Source organism: Carassius auratus, unplaced genomic scaffold (assembly GCF_003368295.1).
Source record: "Carassius auratus strain Wakin unplaced genomic scaffold, ASM336829v1 scaf_tig00003820, whole genome shotgun sequence".
Classification (NCBI taxonomy): Eukaryota; Metazoa; Chordata; class Actinopteri; order Cypriniformes; family Cyprinidae; genus Carassius; species Carassius auratus.
Window position 1 is genome coordinate 1 of NW_020523554.1, and position 13,982 is coordinate 13,982.

A 13,982-nucleotide genomic window follows, 5' to 3' on the forward strand; every position below is an offset into this window, starting at 1 on the left:
ATTTAAGTCAGCTTGTTATACAACTACCGGCTGTTTAATTTCCCTTGTCCTGAAATATCATCACTCAGTGATACAAAGGTTGAGTATGCAGCATGGCATGTATGTATGAATCATTTATGTCATGCACCCTGTAGGAGGACTGATATTTTGTTCTGTTGAGCTTGCCTAGTTTTGTCCATTCGTGAAACATATTTAGAGAAAGATGGGGGAAAAGTAATTTAAAAAGCTGAAAACTCAATAGAGCCAAGCCATCTCAATAATAGACTATAATCAGAATAAAGAATTAGACTAGAATTGAATGTGCTGCTTGACCCACATATAGTCAAAGTGACCTACATCTGCTTTAAACCTTCATATGAGACATCCTGCAGAAGCAGATCTGATCATTTGGATACGTCTGTTTTTAGCTACCTGAAGAACGCTAGGTATATCCAGGGGAACAGTGCTTGTGTGTGTGTGTGTGTGTGTTAGCCCACATTTTGCAACCTGGCATGACCTAATTGTGCTATTTAAAGTATCATGAGGGGATAATACCAATACCAAGCACCTTCAACTTGATTTTATGATTCAGGTGAAACCAGAATAAGTGTTAAATGGGGATTTTTTTATTTTTATTTATTATTTCCTACATTTCAAGTAATCTGGACAGTTTTACAACATTTAAGCCTCATACTAAATGTTTGTTTTTTTTTCCATTCTTGCTGAATTCATTGTTCATTTTAGTCAGTAGAATTAAAATGTGTTTGTTTAACCAGTATAAATTACACAATACATAATAAACAAATTGATACTACTGTTTAAAATTGTGTAGTCTTCTACAGGGAGGTGAATCTGAAATATCTGTCTCCTATGCTGAATGCTTCGTAAACATCTCATGTTCGATTTTGCTCTCCTCTTTCAAAGCACAAAGGTTAAAAGGTCAGAGTTGAACTCGCTCACCTCCATTTAGTAACTCAGAATGGTGACTGATAGTCAACATGTTTATAAGAGACAATAGCAGTTGGTTACCACTGTAGGATGTAAATCTGGAAGAGTATTAAGACTTTATATTGTTTTATGCATGTTTTTTTGCATAACGTGACAGTACAATAGTAGTTTACAGCATGCATATGTTCAGCAAATGGCCTCAAGCACATGGTTTGGTTTTCAGCATGTAACAGCTGCATTGTAAACAGTTGCCGGCACTGGTAAGCTTCAGCCACACACCATTCAGTGCCTCAGCCCCATCAATGGACACAGAGCCTTGACACTTGCTGCCTGCCAGCACATTGCTCAAAGGACCCAACACTGCTAAATATAGAGTCAGTGAGGGCTGCCTGCACTGTGCCTGTCTTTTCTTCAAGGTGTGTTTTGAGGAAACAAGCTGACAGGCAAAACCATAGGTCAGCCACGCCATGCTTCTTCTTATTCAGGGATGACACGATTTCTATTGATTCTGTCTATTAATTTGACAGCTTTATACTGTCAGTGCATGTGTATCCTAAATAAAATATAAAAAAATAATATAAATAAAAGTTTTGTTTGAAACCAGAAACTCCTATATTGATGGTAAAAAGGTTAAAGGTAAAAATTGTGTACTGTCCTGTGTTGGCGTAAAGTTGTTATTTGCAGTGGTCTCTCTCTCTCAGTCTCTCTTTGAGTGATCCCACCAGCCCTGAGCTTCATGTTCAATACAATCACACTGCAAACTGCTGAGGACAGCAGACACAGGGCTGCTCCATTTTGTTCACCAGACATTTTTAGTGTGTGTGTGTGTGTGTGTGTTTGGGCTGGGGGAGGACCATGAGGTTTAAAAGAGAGAGAGACCCATCATAATATATTACAATAGGTGACTGTTCCCTCATATGCCATCAATTTGACTGGAAAGTAATTTGATAAAGCTTCTGAAAAACCCTTCACCTGATATACATCTGTTTCAGTCTTCAGACTTTACAAGACATAAATATATATTTAATCCCACAATCTCTGTGTATAGCAAAAATATACAGAAAGAACTGCATGTTAAGACTATAAAGAGATGGTTAAATTTGATAGGGTCAGTGCTATTTTGAGGTCTGTACAAATGTTTTTGAGACCTGGTATGGATCAAAATCTAATTACATGTGCCTGGAGTTCTGCTTCGCTCTGCTGCCCTTTCACACTAGTAATGAAATATATTCAGCTTTAATGCTAACTCATATGTTTGTGTGTGAGTGTTTATTTGAGTCTATTTGCTAAAACAAGGAAATTCCTATAAATATACAAAATTTATTCATCTTAAAATATTTGGGAAGATGACCTTAACATTTAATGTTTAGATGTAATAAATTAGTTTCATGGGGCTTCTAAGATCAAGCTCAGCTAACAAGTTTTGCGCTTGTTTGCTGTGGTTAATATGTTTGAGTATCTGAACATACTTACTAAACACAGACACACACACACACACACACTACGGATTGAAATATGTAATTAATGAATAATTCAGAATCTGTGTTGTTTATGGCAAGTTTTCATCCGCTAGTAGGCTAATTGTTAGTAGTTTATGTGCTGAGGTAGAAGAGCAGAGATGGCTTATGTCTCGTGTTTTTGTGGCTTCAGCGGAAAGAGCTTTGGACACAATGAACTTCGATGTGGTCAAAGGAAAGCCGATCAGAATCATGTGGTCACAAAGAGATCCGTCACTTAGGAAATCTGGAGTTGGAAATGTCTTCATCAAAAATCTGGACAAATCCATTGACAACAAGGCCCTATACGACACCTTCTCTGCTTTTGGGAACATCCTGTCCTGTAAGGTGAGAAGTAGGAAGTGACTTGTATATGTTTGGAAGCTGAAATTATCTATTAATTTAATTTAATTTAACTTAATTTAATTTAATTAATTTGTTATTTTTTGCTCATGATATAGTCATGGAGGAATGTGTTTCTATATTTCTATATTGTTTGAGGAATGTGTTTCTATATTTTTTCCTTAATAGTTTGTATATTCAAGCAATAAATCATGGATTAGAGGTTTATTAACACCATATTTGACACATCACAGACGCTGTGGTAGTTCAGCTATATAAGACAAACACTCTGTAATTTGATTCTTGATGCCGTCTCAACAGGGTGGTGTGTGACGAGAACGGATCTAAGGGTTACGCCTTTGTGCATTTTGAAACTCAGGACGCAGCCGATCGCGCCATTGAGAAGATGAATGGCATGTTGCTGAACGACCGCAAGGTGTGAGTGTCCAAGCAGGGTCATGTGACAGGAAGGAGGTCCATTGATTGACAAAGACAGTGTGCAGTTGTCAGTCACTAATGTAACAGAGAAGAACTTTAATAGAAACTTTGTTGAGCAATCAGTTTCAAAGGATCAGATTTATATACTCACCCTCATGTTTTTTCAAACCTCTATATCTTGCGTAATTTTGTGGAAGGTAAAAGAAAAATGTCTCTTTTTTTTGTCTGTAAAATTAACGTTACTGGGGTTTAGCATTGATTTGGAGCATTCTGACTTTTTTGTAAAATGTATTCTACTAGTCTTCTAGCATTTCAGAGCTTGTAAGTCCCTGCTGCAGCTGTTTTGTGTCTGTGGTTGGTCTGCAGCTGTCGGTATTGCATTTCTGCATCAGTCACGTTTCTGTCTCCTATGTTTTTTGTAGGTTTGTGGGGCGTTTCAAGTCCAGGAAGGAGAGAGAAGCAGAGATGGGTGCCAAAGCCAAAGAATTCACCAACGTTTACATCAAGAACTTCGGCGAGGACATGGATGATCCGAGACTGAAGGAGCTCTTTGATAAATATGGCGAGTTTGAGAGTATAAACGGATGTGGTGGTGGTAGCCTTGTAGTCTTTTTATCTGAAGATTTTGTTTCTTCCTGCAGGTAAAACACTGAGCGTGAAGGTCATGACTGACCCCACAGGGAAATCTCGTGGATTTGGGTTTGTGAGCTATGAGAAGCATGAGGATGCTAACAAGGTACAGTTATTATACAGGTTTTATGATTTGCTCATAATGCAAATCAGCTAAGAAGCTGACGGTCGAACATGTTTAAAAATAAGCATGGAAATGACAGCAGTGATGCGCTGCCATTGTCATTGAACTTTCATGGGCTAGATAGATGGATGGACTGACAGATAAACAAATGAACAGACAGGTGATTTATTGTAATAATATTTCTGTTTCAGGCTGTGGAAGAGATGAATGGTATGGAGCTTAATGGTAAGACGGTGTTTGTTGGCCGAGCACAGAAAAAGATGGAGAGACAAGCAGAACTCAAGAGGAAGTTTGAACAGCTCAAACAGGAAAGAATCAGCAGATATCAGGTAATGAACTTCTGTTTTGTGTCTTTGTGTATGTGTGGTTGTGTTTTTAGTTAAAGAATAATAATAAGCATCAATTTGTGTGTATATTTGTGTTGACAGGGTGTGAACTTGTATATCAAGAATCTTGATGACACCATTGATGATGAGAAACTTCGTAAAGAGTTCTCTCCTTTCGGCTCCATTACCAGTGCCAAGGTGGGTCAAAGGGCGACTGTTTACAGTCTGTTTCTGTTTGAACACTTTGGGCAAATTGAAGGGCACAGTGGGAAGGGGATGGTTTTTGAAGGCCCTTTCCAAATGAAAGTGAGCAACCGAATTCCTTTTGATGGAGACCACAAGAGAGGAGGGTACACGCGTAGGTCACCTCAAGGAAGAATTTTGTTAATCTTAAAGTATTTTTCGCTGTTTATGATAACATTATCCTCAGTGGCACATTCATAAATATGTCTTTTATGATATTTAAACACAACAAGAAATATTCTTTACATATTTACATTTGTACAAATATTGTCACATGTGTTTGTTTTTAGTAGACAGTACAGTTGAAATCAATTTGAAGATACAAATAGGCTATATTTGACCCAGTGAAACAGTATTATGCTTTTGCAAGATTTATTTTTCTGTTTAACCTGATGGAAGAAAGAAGTGAGATTTAATGTAATGTATATCTTACTGTAGGTGATGCTGGAGGATGGCAGGTCCAAAGGTTTTGGCTTTGTGTGTTTCTCCTCACCCGAGGAGGCCACAAAGGCCGTGACAGAGATGAACGGCCGTATTGTGGGCTCCAAACCACTGTATGTAGCCCTGGCCCAACGCAAAGAAGAACGCAAAGCTCATCTGACCAATCAATACATGCAGCGTATCGCTGGCATGAGGGCCATGCCTGCCAACGCTATCATCAACCAGTTCCAGCCTGCCGGTGGTTACTTTATGCCCGCTGTGCCACAGGTGGGTGAGATCCAGAAGTCTTAGACAACATTGACAGTCTGGTTTGAAGTAGTAAAATGTTCCATTAAATTATTAATAAACTCTCCGATTATGTCTTTTGTTTCTTTCTAATGCATCACAGGCCCAGAACAGAACGACATACTATGCACCAAACCAGCTCACTCAGATGCGTCCGAACCCTCGCTGGCAGCAGGGTGGCAGAGGTCAGGGTGGTTTCCAGGGCATGCCCAACTCCTTGCGCCAGCCAGGGCCCCGTGCCAACATACGCCACATGGCCCCCAGTGCTTCCACCCAGGGCCCACGCGGGATCCCCACAGGTGCACAGAGAGTGGGTGAGAAAACCCACCCACTGATGATGCAGTGCCTTGTTATGACACACATTGACCTGTTTTCCAGACCCAGACACCTGCAAATCATTTCAAGTTAAATTTTAAAGATTAGTATATTTGATAAAAGATGTCAGAAAGATTATCATGCAGGTTTTAGTTTTTCCCCACATTTATTGATTATAACAAGTGAGTTTGGCGATCATTCTGTCCTCACCATAGCTTTAATTTTATTTTCTTCTTTCCACAACTAGGACCAATGGGTCCCCGCCCGGGCATGGGGGTGACGACTCCACGTGCCATGCCCCCATACAAGTACGCCACCACCATACGACACACTCAGCCTCAGGTCGTGCAGCCCATTACTCTGCAACAGGTAATATAGAGACATACACCGCACGTAAATAAAAACTGCACCATTGAATAAATAATTCTAGCTGTGCATTTGTTCCGTTTCTGATATTATGGATTGTACATTTAATTCACTGATACATATTTGATTACAAAGGTATAGTTGGTATACTTTGTTGTCATAAAACATTGCCATTTCAAGAACAGTCATATGGTAAAGGTTTAAAGATTTGTTAAGGATCAAAGTAAATGAATTGAGTAGAGTTGCACAATACATAGGTACCATATTTGTTTTGTTTTCTTTAATAGTGTTGGCAGAAACTGGATATATATCAGTCATAATTGAATATTTAATTGTGCATACTCATTAATTTACATGACCTTTTCCATCATCTAATGCTGACTTAAAGTTTTTTTTTATTTAATATTGGCAAGTAATCAGTAAACGTTAAAATAATTGACTTTTCAGAACAGAATGTTAATATTGTGCACTGTTAGAATTAAGATATAGATTTAAAAAACCCGTTCAAATTCTCATTTTGTGGTTTCCGGTGTTCTGCAGGCTCAGCCAGCTGTTCATGTGCAGGGTCAGGAGCCTCTCACTGCCTCCATGTTAGCTGCCGCTCCTCCTCAGGAACAGAAACAGATGCTTGGTGAGATGAGGAGGCTGTAAGCACATTCAGCCTTACTAAACATATTCTTACACCCCGAAGACGTTTCTGTGCATTATAGTTTTATGTGATAGTTTACCTAAAAATTCTGTTGTTTGCTCACCCTCAAGTTGTTCAAAACCTGTACGAGTTTCTTTCTTCTGCTGAACCAAAAAGAAGATAATATGAAGAATGTTGGTAAACAAAAAGTTGCTAGTCCCTGTAAAAATACTATGGGAGTCAACTGCAACCGGCAACTGTTTGGTTACCAACATTCTTTGAATGATCTTCTTTTTGTAAGCTTCACAATAGAAAGAGTCTTGTAGGCTTGGAACAGGAGTAAATGATGACAGAAGTTTTCAGAAAATTGTGGTGGACTATCCCTTTAATTATTTTCTTATTTTATTCTTCCCTGTAGCTATCTCTTGACTGTCTTACATGTGCCCGTTCTGTTTTCCCTCAGGTGAGCGGCTGTTTCCTCTCATCCAGGCAATGCACCCCAGTCTAGCCGGGAAGATCACAGGAATGCTGCTAGAGATAGACAACTCTGAGCTGCTGCACATGCTGGAGTCCCATGAGTCTCTGCGCTCCAAGGTGACAGTCGTTAACTATGATAAAAGTCTCCAGTAACAGTTACTAGCTCTGCTGTTAGATGCAATAATGGGAAAACATCACAAGCTTTTAAAAAATGCAAAGCTTATTGACTGAACCAGGGACTTAATATTGTGTTTATTTATTAAGATTTATGCATTGCCCAGCAGGGACTGTTCCTGAAATGTCATTTATAAACGACAATGGCATTTTATCATCTTATTAGAGCCATGAATCTCTGGTGAAGATGGTTTGGGCATTGTAGGACTGCTGATTTATCTCTGTTGTCAGGTGGAGGAGGCTGTCGCAGTGCTTCAGGCTCATCAGGCCAAGAAAGATGCCACACAGAAAGTGGGAGTCACCGCTGCGACTGTAGCCGCAACATCATGACCAGTAACTTTTCTTATTATCTGTAGTATTATAATTTCCATGCTTGTTGTTATGCTGTTTACCTCACTGTTTTAAATGATTATGTAATTTTTTATTTATTTTTATTTATTGTTTTCTGCAAGGTGAAGCTGAAAGGCTGAAGAGAGATCACCACTGTCTGGTTTCGTCTGGTGGCAACCAATAAGAACACAAAAAAATAAAACAAGAAAAAAAAGAAAAATACAAAATGATACTTGAACACAAAGAAGACAATTTTGTTGCAGGGCTTACATTTTTAACTCTGTAATGATTTTTCAACTAAAGTACGTTTTAAAAAGAGGCAGTTCTGTGAGGGAAGAGCCTCTGTATTGTGGCCAGGACTGACTTTTTCTATGAGGAACTGGAAAACTTGGTTCTTCAGTGAGCTGTGTGTTTGCTGCCTTGATTGGCCCTCACTTGTCCCATGACAATAACCCGAGTGGTGTGGCACTCTAAATAAAGGGATAACTATTTAAAATGAAATATATTGTCTTCTTCTTCTTATATAAAAGACAAAGGCCATTTTACAGACACTTTTTATCCAAAGTGACTTGCAGTACATTTATAATAAATTTTCTGTTCAAGGACCCAATAATAACAGAAGTGTTAATAAGATCCAATTTCACATTTAACTTAGACTAATCTTATGACCAAACCAATTTAATTCCAGTTTGTATCCTATGAAAGATGATGTCTGTATCAAAGCGCCATAAAAGTACATACAGGTGCATCTCAATAAATTAGAATGTAGTGGAAAAGTTCATTTATTTCAGTAATTCAACTCAAGTTGTGAAACTCGTGTATTTAATAAATTCAGTACACACAGATTGAAGTAGTTTAAGTCTTTGGTTCTTTTAACTGTGATGACTTTGGCTCACATTTAACAAAAACCCACCAATTCACAATTAAGAATATGAACATGCCAATCAGCTAATCAACTCAAAACACCTGCCAAGGTTTCCTGAGCCTTCAAAATGGTCTCTGAGTTTGGTTCACTAGGCTACACAATCATGGGGAAGATTGCTGATCTGACAGGTGTCCATAAGACAATCATTGACACCCTTCACAAGGAGGGTAAGCCACAAACATTAACTGCCAAAGAAGCTGGCTGTTCACAGAGTGCTGTATCCAGTCATGTTAACAGAAAGTTGAGTGGAAGGAAAAAGTGTGGAAAAAAAAGATGCACAACCAACCGAGAGAACCCCAGCCTTATGAAGGATTGTCAAGCAAAATCGATTCAAGAATTTGAGTGAACCTCACAAGGAATGGACCGAGGCTGGGGTCAAAGCATCAAGAGCCACCACACCAAAAGTTGGTTAAAGGACCATGGTGTTGGTGTGCTTGACTGGCCAGCAGACTCACCAGACCTGAAGGAAATGAGAAACAAGAGACCAAAACAAGCAGATGAGCTGAAGGCCACTGTCAAAGAAACCTGGGCTTCCATACCACCTCAGCAGTGCCACAAACTGATCACCTCCATGCCACGCTGAATTGAGGCAGTAATTAAAGCAAAAGGAGCCCCTACCAAGTATTGAGTACATGTACAGTAAATTAACATACTCTCCAGAAGGCCAACAATTCACAAAAAAAAGTATTGTAATTTGTTGAGATAGTAATTTGGTGGTCTTTTGTTAAATGTGAGCCAAAATCATCACAGTTAAAAGAACCAAAGATTTAAACTTCAGTCTGTGTGCATTGAATTTATTTAATACATGAGTTTCACAATTTGAGGTGAATTACTGAAATAAATGACCTTTTTCACAACATTTTAATTTGAGATTCACCTGTACACATACAGCTATCATATTTAATAGGTTATTATTATCACATACTGTAAATCATGAACACACTACATGTAAAGATAATCATATAAGTAATATCACATAGAAAAATATAGATTTTAACTTATTGTTACATATAAAAAAATCTATTTGGTGGTTTAAAACAGCGACTATAAATGAAACAAAGTTCACTTTTCACAACTAGCGTGACCACCTGCTAATAAGCCCAAGGGGGGACAAGGGGTATGTTTCTGAGGGACAGTGTGGGACACTGCCTTGCGCGGTGGTGCCCCCACCCCATGGGCAGACTCACTGATAGTGGTTTACCCATTTCTGGCACATACCACCTTACATGGTATATTAATAATGCCCTATTCCCCTAAACATGTGTAATTGCTGATGTATGCTCATGACAGAATTGACAGATACACTTCCCTTACGATTTACTTTAGCTATTTTGTTTATTTTTCATTGCAATTTATTCACTTTAAATAAATTATAATATAAAATTATAGGATTAAAATGAATTGTAGTTGCTCACACACCACAGGAAAAGTTAAAAAAAAAAAGTCTAAACTCACAACTCCAGAGGTTCACGGAACGAGAAGGGGGAGAAAGGATGGTGAACTTGCATGTTTCAGGCAGGCGCATGAAAAAAAAACAGTACAGGAGACACCTTCTCTTTTTTAATAGATGGTGGCGCTGCCTCACTTTCTCCATTTTTCGAATTGGAAAGCGTGCATCTAAAAGTTCCTTCCCAGTGTGTCTGGTATGCACGTGCCTGCGCAACAACCTAGTCAGCAGTTCAACTGAGGGGTGGGTGTGGCAACAGTAGCGTGCTGAACTGTCAAGTAATGTTCGTTTGGCTGCCTGGGGCTCGACCAACTTTTCTTGAGCAAGCATTGATTATGCGTGACACAGTCTCAATTTGTGGGACGCATGAATTTGGCTTTAAACGCTGTGCGCGCACGCGATACGCGGGACGGGTGGTCACCATAGACAGTAAAAGAAGTGGTCACCCTAAGTACAACTGTGAAACCATAACTGAACAACGGACAGTTGTGTATTTCTGTGATGTTATTTGTACTCCGCATCACTAGAGGGCGACACACCATTTAGAAGTGACGAAGGTTACAAGCAAGATGGCGGCGATGGGGCGTGTTCCTTATGTTGTTAAAAAAACATCCAAAATTATAAATTACAATCAAAATCGCTTCGCTCTCACAGCGCTATAATTTCATTCCACAATCACATGCATGTTAGTGATGCGGTTCCGATTATCATCTGTAGCCGGGAAAGCAGCAGAAGATGAAATATGAGTGTGTTGAATATAAAGTATTATTATAAGTGAAATATACGGTCTTGTGTTCTCAGGTGGTCTGGCGGAAGAAGTGGACGGGAAAGATTGTGAGACAGGTGACAAACTGTCATTGATAACATGGTGAGTTATTGAACCACTGACTTCTGTGGTCTCATAAAAAAAACAGGATTGTGCGCTGCAGGAGTCTAGGTTAATGTCTGTTAGGTTTTGTGTTCTGCAGAATGAGTCGGAGCTGTTTGGCAGAACCATCCGAGTGAACATGGCCAAACATGAGCCCGACCAGGTGAGGGGCTTTTTGGTTTCAGTAGGGTGCATGATAAATCTCTTGATTGTTTTTCTATTGCATGCACTGATGATGCTGTGTTAACCCATTACTTGCATGTCTATGACATACGTGTTTTTCGTTGCTGTTCTGCTTGTTTTTGTTGTTGTTGAAGTCTGGTCTCTCTCATGCGCTCATAGGTCTGCTGTCGATGGCAAACTCTAGACCCAATGCTAATGACTGGCAGTTCTTCATCACTGTTGATAATACAGACTGGCTGGATGACAAACATGTGGTATTCGGAGAGCTCATAGAGGGCATGGAGGTGAGCTGCTGACTGAGGGAGATCAGGACCGTTTCACACTATTGTTCAAAAGGTTATTTTGAAAAAGTCTCTTATGCTCACTAAGGCTGCATTTATTCAATAGTAATGTTGTAAAATATCTTTTACAATTTAACTGTTGTCTATTTTAACAAAGCTGAGTTCTCAAGCAGCCATTACTCCAGTCTTCAGCGTCACACCGTCTTTCAGAAATGTTTCCAGTATGCTTATTTGCTGTTCAAGAAACATTTATTTTTATCAAAGTTTACAACAGTTATTGATGTTTTAAAGATTCTTTGATAAATAAAAGTCAAAAAGAATTTTTTTTGAAATGAGAATCTTTTTTGATGCATTAAAAAAATCCTTGCTGTTATTTTTGATGAATTTGATGCATTCTTTCTGAATAAAATATTCCCTTTGGCTTTTTTGTCCTGTTTTCTAATGGCTTTGTGTCTATGGCAAAACCTAACAGAAAGTCATAATTTCCGACTGTGGAGAGTTTGTGTGAATTCAACATACTGTTGTTGTTTTTTGTAGTACTTTAAAATATTTATTTTTATATTTACAAACATTGTATTGTTAATTAGTGACCTAAATACAAGTTGTCATTTCAAGTGAACAATATTAATATAACATTTATTAATTTTCGAGTCTTCTAGACACACACACACACACACACACACATATATATATATATATATATATATATATATATATATATATATATATATATATATATATATATATTTGATGGATTCAAGTATGAACCTCTGTAACTAGTAGTTTAGGAAATGTATAATGTGTTACTGACTCCATCCTCTAGATGGCAGTAGTGCTGCAGGAAAACCTCTGCAGTCTTGTCACACCCTACAGAACAGATATTCCCCCAAAAGGGCAGCGTTCATTGAATGAAATCAGATATCTCTACAAAGAACATTTCATTCCAATTACTGATAGCATGATGGTTCAGTCCCGATTAGGAATTACCCCCCCCCCCCCCCCAGTCTGCATGGTACCCTTGAGTCAGACACTTAACCTCAGGTCACTAAATGGTCTCCACAAAGATTGATTTTACATGTTCTGCTTCCTCAGATCGCTGGTGAAAAAAATAAAACAAACTGTAACACAGCTAAAATACTGAACTATGAAACCAAAATAAATTTGATTGTAAACTGAGAATCATTAGTTTGTAGAGCCACTGAAAACGCCATTAAGCTATTTGTTTTAAAAGCATAATAGGTTTATTCACATCAGCAACCCAGCAAACATTGCCCCAATCACACACCCCATACGACCATGTCACAGACACTTTTATCTGAATGCTTGAAGAGTTTTACAATTATCAGACTACTTTAAAACATAAAAAAACACTCAGAAAAAAGTAGCTACCATTTAAATACAAATTAAACCACTGCAAAATTGTAAGGGATTCATGATTAATTCAGTCAATCAGTTTAATTAGTCAGTCAATTAATTTTCGAATGATGTGTACTGGAATTGTGTTGTTTGTCAAGCTTCATTAAAAGTGATTAAAGCACATGGGGTTAATTCAAAAAGATTAGAAAACATTCACATTCAAGTTCATAATCATACCAACATTCATATTTAAATTCCCTTGGGTTTATCTCAACAGAATTACAATGAAGAAACATTTAGAAAATCCACATCCTCAAACTATTAATCCTCTCACATCCTCCATCAATTCAGAACTGTCTAGGAGAATACTGAAGCGTGAACAAGATCTCAGTAAAATATTTCTGGACACTAAATATCACAGGGTGTCTACACAGAATGCAACATCCAAGTTATAAATGACATATAATGCCTCAATACATGCCATGGACACTACATAAATGTTTTGTGTTGCGTGATCTTGTCTGTTTTTTGTTTTGGTTTTTTAGAAAAGAAGACGACACCAAGACAATATTTTCTCCTTTTCTGTTGAAGATCACAGATGTCTGAGAATCTGAAGTGTTTATTACGGATAAATGCTATTGTAATGTACTGGAATTACAGTCTTCATTAATAAGAGACATAACAGTATGATCTTAAATCCTAAAAAATTGATGAATGATACGTTTTGCGGACAAATAATGTATTGCTCATGAGAATGCAATTTAAATGAATTGTTGTCTGCCTGCAAAGTATCAACTTTTATCTCTGGCAAGGATTCAGAAATAAGGAACAGACATTTTTTTGCCTTCTGGACTTTCCCCAGTGAAAGTGCTCAAATATCCCCTGAAAGGGTCTCAGAGCTAATGAGCCGCTGAGTGTGCTGTCATAGAAATGCACTGGATTGAACTTAACACCTGTGTGATCCAGTAATATCTGAGTAGCAGCAGTTCCAGAGGTCAAGTGCTTTGTGCTCTTAATGTTTCCTTAATGTTACTTTAATATTAGCAAAGGTTATTGCTTCTCCTTAGCTGCTTCTGAGCATGTATTGACCCCTGCTGTAACAAAGCTCTAGAACCGAGAGCTATTTTTGCAGGCGTTTGTACGTGGTAATTATTATTATTATTTTTTTTAATCATTTGTACTTCAAAATCTATTTGCATAGAATCTGTTGCTAGGAAACAGGTCACATTATTACATTATGTGCTTCAATTGTTCATTTGTGCTCTTAATTGCCCTGTTAAGGCTAATTCACACTGCACGACAGAGGTTTGGTGAGTTAGTGGGATCAATGTGTTTACCCCTTTTGCAGTTTGTTTGAGTTGGTCAAAGTTTGTGTTCAGA

At 38.2% G+C, this 13,982-nt stretch overlaps 1 protein-coding gene and 1 long non-coding RNA gene across 6 annotated transcripts; both read left to right on the forward strand.

The window, feature by feature from the left end:
• Nucleotides 1-2,537: 2,537 nt before the first annotated feature.
• On the forward strand, nt 2,538-8,043 carry LOC113070386 (polyadenylate-binding protein 4-like). Of its 3 annotated transcripts, none has more exons than XM_026243667.1 (13): nt 2,538-2,771; nt 3,088-3,203; nt 3,626-3,765; nt 3,845-3,939; nt 4,149-4,286; nt 4,386-4,481; nt 4,965-5,234; nt 5,356-5,566; nt 5,815-5,936; nt 6,474-6,564; nt 7,025-7,155; nt 7,444-7,545; nt 7,654-8,043. In XM_026243667.1, the coding sequence occupies exons 1-12, from the start codon at nt 2,553-2,555 to the stop codon at nt 7,540-7,542; spliced, it is 1,728 nt and encodes a 575-aa protein (XP_026099452.1). In that variant the 5' UTR covers nt 2,538-2,552; the 3' UTR covers nt 7,543-7,545; nt 7,654-8,043. The 3 variants fall into 3 exon arrangements, with proteins under 3 accessions (XP_026099452.1, XP_026099451.1, XP_026099453.1); XM_026243666.1 differs by having other exon boundaries at nt 7,665-8,043; XM_026243668.1 differs by having other exon boundaries at nt 5,356-5,551; nt 7,665-8,043.
• Nucleotides 8,044-10,064: 2,021 nt separating this feature from the next.
• Nucleotides 10,065-11,590, forward strand: LOC113070385 (uncharacterized). Of its 3 annotated transcripts, none has more exons than XR_003279918.1 (4): nt 10,065-10,157; nt 10,716-10,782; nt 10,883-10,945; nt 11,125-11,589. It is a non-coding gene; the product is annotated as an uncharacterized LOC113070385 (long non-coding RNA). The 3 variants fall into 3 exon arrangements; XR_003279919.1 differs by lacking the exon at nt 10,065-10,157 and adding an exon at nt 10,523-10,599 and having other exon boundaries at nt 11,125-11,590; XR_003279917.1 differs by lacking the exon at nt 10,065-10,157 and having other exon boundaries at nt 10,522-10,782.
• The last annotated feature ends 2,392 nt before the right edge of the window (nt 11,591-13,982 follow it).